Source organism: Oryzias melastigma, linkage group LG9 (assembly GCF_002922805.2).
Source record: "Oryzias melastigma strain HK-1 linkage group LG9, ASM292280v2, whole genome shotgun sequence".
Lineage (NCBI taxonomy): Eukaryota > Metazoa > Chordata > Actinopteri > Beloniformes > Adrianichthyidae > Oryzias > Oryzias melastigma.
In genome coordinates, this window is record NC_050520.1 from 30427498 (window position 1) to 30434928 (window position 7431).

General features: G+C 39.0%; 1 protein-coding gene across 1 annotated transcript in view; it reads left to right on the forward strand.

Annotated features, from left to right (window-relative positions):
* The first annotated feature begins 310 nt into the window (after positions 1-310).
* Positions 311-7431, forward strand: part of rchy1 (ring finger and CHY zinc finger domain containing 1) — an 8936-nt gene continuing 1815 nt past the window's right edge. The window contains exons 1-8 of the mRNA XM_024275863.2: positions 311-499; positions 2264-2383; positions 2477-2592; positions 4009-4087; positions 4169-4213; positions 4303-4361; positions 5783-5812; positions 7154-7274. Coding sequence (XP_024131631.1) covers positions 449-499; positions 2264-2383; positions 2477-2592; positions 4009-4087; positions 4169-4213; positions 4303-4361; positions 5783-5812; positions 7154-7274 — 621 coding nt within the window. The 5' untranslated portion in view covers positions 311-448. The remainder of the gene's footprint in view (positions 500-2263; positions 2384-2476; positions 2593-4008; positions 4088-4168; positions 4214-4302; positions 4362-5782; positions 5813-7153; positions 7275-7431) is intronic.

The following is a 7431-nucleotide window of genomic DNA, read 5'->3' on the forward strand; positions in this document are numbered from 1 at the left end:
TACGCATAAATTAAGAATTATGCATGTGTAAAACGGGCTGATACTCGTTTCTCTCTATACTTCTTGGACTTGAACCAATTGACCGAAAACTCAACAAAATTCAACTGTAATGCTTCGTTTCAGCCTGTAGGGGGCACCAAATTGACCATTTTAAACCACATTTTCAGGAGTTAAACAACTTTATTTTAAATTGTAGAAAATAATGGCAATGACAAACAGACATCGCTTTTAAAGCACCATTTATAGAGGTCAACAGACAAAAAAGGTTGACTTAGGGTTTGGCTGCTTTTTAAAAATCGGCAGTTGTAATGCAACTCCCGCTCAGAGGGTGGCGCTAGAGGGTTGTCGACGCCGTCCGTTCACCATATCAAGACCTAAATCAGACGAAGCGAATCAAGCAGCCTTCGTGGCACACTTCTTCTTCGAGAAGCCCGGGTCAGAAGACAGCATGGCTTCTCTTGTCGGTTGTGAGCATTATGTGCGCGGCTGTTTGTTAAAAGTGAGTACCTTGAATGTTTCAGCCTTGGCGGAAGTAAAGCTACATGCTAACCATAAAGGAAACAAAGGACGGAGCGGAGGGCGCTCTGCGGTGCAGTAAACGCTCGTCCGGAGCGTTACATAACTATCATGTTGTGACAGATGAGGCTGTTTTATGTCTACTTTAAGAGATTGGCGGGACTTAAAAGTTAAATGACTTGAATGAAAAAGGAAAAAATAAGATTATCTACATTATTTTTTACTTTGGCGACTAGCTGCTTTTGCTCCCGATCTGATGATATCGTCAGACTTTCAAAATTCAACATTTGTTGACATTCGTTAGCTCGTTGCTAAAATAGAAGCTAAACTGAAAACTAGTCTAAAAACCACACAGTAGATAGAAAAATTGCTGAAAACGTTTGCATTTTGCTAAAATAATAGCTAATTTCCTTTTTTTAAATTACTAAAAGATGAAAACATAGCTCGTGAATACATTTAAAGGCTTGTTGCTAATTTACCTAAAAATTTGAAATTTAAAGACTTTCTCATGCATTTCCTATGGGGCATATTTGGCTCAGTATGTCAAAAACTATAATTTATATGACACCAATAATACAAGCAGTAATGTCCTAAATAAGCTGAAGTTTTGATACCAAGATTACTGAAATCGCTAAAAGTGTGATTGAGTTTTTACTAGAACTGTGAACATTAAGGCATGCGATTAATAAAAAAGCATTATTTCATTAATATATATCAACTTAAATTAAGTTAATTAATTTTACTTTAACTCAGCGGTTCAGGCTTCCATGGCATGCGTTAAAACATTTTGTAGGGTATCATCCGATTTATACCATGGTCAATAAATATTCAATCAGTTTTTAGAACTTTATCTCTTGCTATTTTTGTGGTTTAGATCACTTTTTCACAAAAAATGACAATTTGATCCGTGGTCCGATGCCATATTGTACAAATAAATTTTGCCTGATAAAACATTGTGATTTATCGTGATTAATCCCAACACAAAAGTGCGATTAATCATATATTTTTTGGAATTGATTGACAGCAGTAATTAAAATAAATGTTCTAAATGTAGAGCTTGGTGTGGGATTTCATATTGTGATTATTCACAGATAATAGGTGGTCTGCAAATACTGAGACTAAAAAAAATTATACAGATTAATCACGATTGATTAATTTATTTATTTATTTACTTTAGCGATTCCTGGTCTTAGTTTTTACATATCAAAAAACGTACAGAGAGGAGTAGGAGAATTAAATGAAGTCAGATAGGAAACAAGGAACTAATGTTCACTAAAGAGGAAGTTCTGGTCTCACTGACTCTAATATATTAAAAGTGCATTTTGTGCAACTTTGTTCAACTTTACTACACTCTGACTCCAAATAATATATAAATAACGACTTATCAACTATTAAATTAGTCGGCGACTAATTTAATAGTTGATTAGTCGACTAATTGCGGCAGCCCTAGTGTCATGCTTAAAGAATTTGCTAAATAACTAAAATACTTGGACGGCACTGTGGGGTAGCGGTTAGCGCTCTCACCTCACAGCAAGAAGGCCCTGGTTTGAATCCCAGCACAGTCGTTTCTGTGTGGAGTTTGCATGTTCTCTCAGTGCGTGCGTGGGTTTTCTTCCTCCTGCTGTCCAAAAACATGTTTTATATGGTGTCTAAATTGCCTTTAGGTCAGTGGTGTGCGACCATCAACACTTAACTTTTTTCCGAAATTGTCACCACTGAACAAAGATGTTTGTTTTGTGAGCTGCAGGCGCCGTGCTGTGGGAAGCTGTACGTGTGTCGCCTGTGCCATGATGCTCAGGAGAACCACCAGATGGATCGTTTCAAAGTCCGAGAGGTGCAGTGCTCCAAGTGCAACACCCTCCAGCAGGTCAGTTATAGGAAATGAACCACCAGCTGTAAAACGTTTACCTCTTTATATGCAGTATGCCGCCTCTATATTAGTGTGTACATGCCCCTCCAGGCCCAACAAACATGTCAGCAGTGCCAGTTCCAGTTCGGGGAGTACTACTGTGACATCTGCCATCTTTTTGACAAGGATAAGAAGCAGTACCACTGTCAGCCCTGTGGAATATGCAGGTAAACGTCTGAGTGATGACAAACACATCTACGGCCTACGACTGAACATCTCAGGAGAAATAGACTTTATATTCCTCCGATTCAACCAGATCTGTCTGATGCTGCGTTCACACCGGACACCATTAGCGCGTCAGATTTGCGTCTGTCTTTTGAAACGCGTCAAATTTACTCTTTGACGCCCCGCCAAAGTTTTTCTTTACCTCATTCGTGGTCACATCATGGAAAACATTAAATGATTCGATGATTAATGTTGTCAAACCTGTAGACAAATGATGTCACCGGCACGAGTAGGGCTGTAACGAATATCCGAGTGCTAGGATAGTCACGATCTGCTCCTCAAAATTCAGGTACGAATATTCACGATGTCCAAGATCGCTGATTTGTGATCTTATCTTTATAAAGATAGTAGAGTGTAGTAAAATATTATTTGGGTGTTGTGACTTTTACTCTGCATCACCGATTGTTTTTTCCAATTAGTCAACTAATCCAGCTATATGAAAACTGGATGTAAAGCACACATCTTAACCATCACTAGCTTTAAACTAACTAAAAACTAGATGTATAGCTTTACCTGTGTGAATCTTGTAAGCTGAATTTGGCCACTGAAGATGCTGAAATTGATAGCTAAAAAACACTGAAACTGATAGCTGAAATCACTGAAGATGATACCCAGCTAAAATATTAGCTAAATGCCAAATTAACCTAAAAAAAACGAAACAAGCCTAAATTAGCTAAAGTAGCTAACATGTAGCTGAAATATTAGCTAAACTCCAAAATAGCCTAAAAAGCTTTAATAAATGTCAAAATAGTCCAAAAAGTTCACAGAATGTCATTATAACTTTCAACTACTACACTCTGTCTCCATATAATATAAAGTATCGACTATTAAATTAGTCGTTGACTATTGCAGTAGTCGATTAGTTGTTGATTAATTGACTAATCGTGGCAGCTCTGTTCCATTCAAACGTTAGCATCAAGCTAGCGGACTTTGGCTTTTTGTGCTACATCAGTCTCTATGTTTATTAATCGATTATTGATCTATTAAGCTTAGATCGATTCAAATCAATTGATTTTCTCAACCCCGCCCCATTGCAGACCGACGTCTAAAGTAACGATCGCCTGTTAGAGCCGGCGTTTATTAGAGACTGGCGCCAGAATAGAGGTCCTGGGTCGGTTTTAGGTCAGTGAATTGATTCGTTCAGATTGAACCAATATTGACCATAAATCGTATTGTCAACCAAAAATGAAGATATAAATCAAATAGTTGATCAAATCAATCATCACGCCCCTAATAATAAGACCGGTTTACCAGATCATGGATTCTCCTTGGCTTTTTATTTTGAGTGTATTTTTATTTTATTTTTTTGTCAAAACAGCCTCAAACAGATGAGTAAATGTGTGTTTTGGTATCTGCAGGATTGGACCCAGTGAGAAGTACTTCCATTGTGACAAATGCAACTTGTGTTTAGCCGAGGATCTGAGAGGAAACCACAGGGTGATCACGACTACCCACCCTCTTCTGATTCACTCTGAACCTCTTATCCCTTTGTCTGACTGACTTTGTGTTTGTTTCCAGTGTGTTGAAAATGTGTCGAGGCAGAACTGTCCGGTGTGCATGGAGGTAATACACTTTAACGCACATTAGGAACTAAAGTTGGGTTGTCGTCTTTATTGTGAACCCAACCGTTTTGTCTGTCTGTGTGTGAGAAGGATATGCACACGTCCAGGATCGGTGCTCACGTCCTTCCATGTGGCCATCTTTTACACAAGTAAGATGACTCTCCTTCATTGGTTGCTATGGTGTACGTGTGCTTACTGCTAAGAAGCAGAAAAGGTGCAGTGATTTCAGTAATTAAAAAGTTTGATATTTAGAAGCACATAATCTAAGAACATCAATGAGTTTAAGCCTCTAAAACAAACCTTTTTAAAAGAAAAAAAAATCCACAAAATACATTTTTCTTTTCTAAAATCTGCTATCTGGTTTGAGAAAACAGGAAAAAATGTAGTCTTTTCTGTATTTGTGCTGAGGATATAATGTATATCAAAGACTTTGTGTTTATAACTTGAAAAATATGAGTTGTGTACAGACGCAAGCAATGATACCTGAAGCTTTTGGATATTATGCAAATCTGCATCAGTTGGACTGAAGATATGAACTTATAACCTGCAACAACAGAACAGCACAGTCTGTTTAAACCATGTGTCAAAGTCAAGGCCCGGGGGCCAGATGCGGCCCCCTGTGGGCAATTCTATCCGGCTCTCCAGATCATTTTATTTTATTGTTATTAATGATAGGTTAGATATGGTTTTGTTCACAGATACAGTTACCATCGCATGATGGAGAGGCATCGGGAGGATCTTCAGGGTTTCATGTTGTTGTTGCTTTTAATGGTTTTAACCGTCATGAATGTTAACGGTAGTCGATAGGTGTTGGGATGACGCCATTACAAAATCAGGCGATATCTGGACGGCCACAGGGCGGTAGCAGCCGGATTGCCAGCCGGCACCAGCTCTGATTGGACGATATGTAAATGTCTACAGACGGCAGCCATCCATATCCAGAGCCACCATCTGCCAACCACCTGATAGCTCCAGGGTATAGAAAAATCAGATGCTGCGACATCTAACAATCAGACAGTGGCAGTGGGATGGCAGCACGGGGCATGAGGGTGGCATTCTGAAATAGTGTGATTGTCAGATGATTTTGGGGACTTTTGAGAATTTTATCAGTCCTTTATCATCCTGATGCCTTCCTGTCACCTGCTGTCACTGGTCTGCCAACGTGTGACCTCTAGATGTGCCCAGGTGTCACCTTAAAGTTTTAACTTTTTCTTAAACTTCTGTAGCCACAGCGCAGTGCGTGAAAATATGAATGCCACCTTCCGATTGCAAATGCTGCCACGCATCCAACGGCTGAATTTGCTAAAAAAAAAACCTTGCTTTTAGGTCGCCGTGCAGTGGCATTTTGGGATATGTGATTGTAGTCTTGAGGTCATGGCTGCCACAGATGGAGAGACCAGTTTAAAAATAAGTTATTTCCTCTGTGAATGTTTGCATATTGTGTTTAATAAAGGGATAGAATACCCTGTGTGGTTTTAGGTTGGGCAGATTTTGTCTTTCTGTTCCTTGAATGTTGAAAACCATTCTATGTTCCATCCTGACCTGTTGTCTTTGGTCTTCTTCCTTACAGGACCTGCTTTGATGACATGGTCAAAACAGGGTGAGTACAATAAAAACAATTTAAACTTAAATGGTTGAAATTTGGGTTTTCCATGTTTAAATTAAGTTTCCTTTATGAATTTGGGTTCTTACTAGAAAAAAGTAAAAAATAGTGGTGCACCTTATTAATTTTGCCAATTCCCTTGGAGATATTCAATATATAACATTTAAATCTTTTTTCATTATTATTTTTAACAAAAACAATTTAACATTTGAGGGCAAGTCAAAATTCTACTTCAGGATTTGTACAAAACCAAATGGAGTTTTTGCAAAACAAAAGCATTTCCAAAAACGTGGAATTCTGCCCTCAGCACCTCTCCTTCAGAGGCTACTTCCAGTGGAAGGTCTATGAAAACACGTTTCGTGCTTTGGCGTTCAAAACTCCTGCATTAACGCGTAGCTCTGCAAATTTCTACGACCAATTCAATTTCAATTTTATTTATATAGCCCAAAATCACAAAGAAAATCGCCTCATTGGGCTTCAAAATATGAACAATAATTAAAAACTAAGTCTAAATAAACTGGTTATCCCTGCCCTTAGACTCTCCTTCCCGGTGAGGAAAAACTCCTAAATAAAACCTGAGTCAGGAAAAAAGAAGAAACCACATGAGGGAGAGATCCTATCCCAGGACGGACAGGCGATACCAGAACTGTTAAAGAAGACCATTTTCAGGCTGTATGTACAAAGCTCAAATACCCAGTTAAACCAGGTCAAAGTTTGACCAATGAGAAACTGGATTTGACCTTGACGTATAGATGACGCCCCTTTTTATTCCTAACAGATTGAAAATTGACCATGGAGGACAAATTAATAATTGCAGTTTATGCCGGCCTGAATTATGACACCAAGTCTCTCGTGTATTGGAAAAGAGCTGTAATAGAAAAGGCCTGGAGCGACATTTGCATCGCTTCAACATTTTGCAACAAACCTCTTCCAACTGCAGGTGGGGAATGTGCTAGTACCCAGTGGAAGAAGAAGCCCCTCCCGGCTTGTCCAGTGTGAACACAGCGTGTGTTTAAGAACATATAGTCTTGAACACGTCACATGCCTGTTGTGTCTGTAGCTTCATACTTATCTGCTATTAGGACCATTTGACTTTTTATATATTCATCCTAAATTATTGTCTATTTTTCTGCATTCCTAATCAAATCCAGTGCTAGTGTTTATTCTAATGTTTTTGTTTATTAACGTGAAGACAATCAGAGCTGTGTTCACTAAGCTGGTCTTCTGCCAAGTATTTAAGTAAAGTAAATACCAGGATTGATGCTACATGTTATCTTCTGTATTCCTGATGTTTGTGGTGTTCAGTGATTTAAGAGTCCTACCATCCCATTGTTTCAGCGTGCACCGCTGCCCTCTGTGCATGCAGTCTGCCTGGAACCTGGAGTACCACTGGAAACTGCTTGACAAAGAGATCGCTCAGACCCCGATGCCCTCTGAGTACCAGGATGCTACAGTCAAAGTAAGGCGGTGGAACCCCCATAAATAGATAAAGCTTCAGCATTTTCAGCTATCAGCTTCAGCGTTTCAGCTGCAGCGTTTTCAACTTCAGTAATTTCAGCTATCAGCTTCAGATATTTCAGCTATTAGCTTCAGTGTTTTCAGCTGTCAGCATCAGC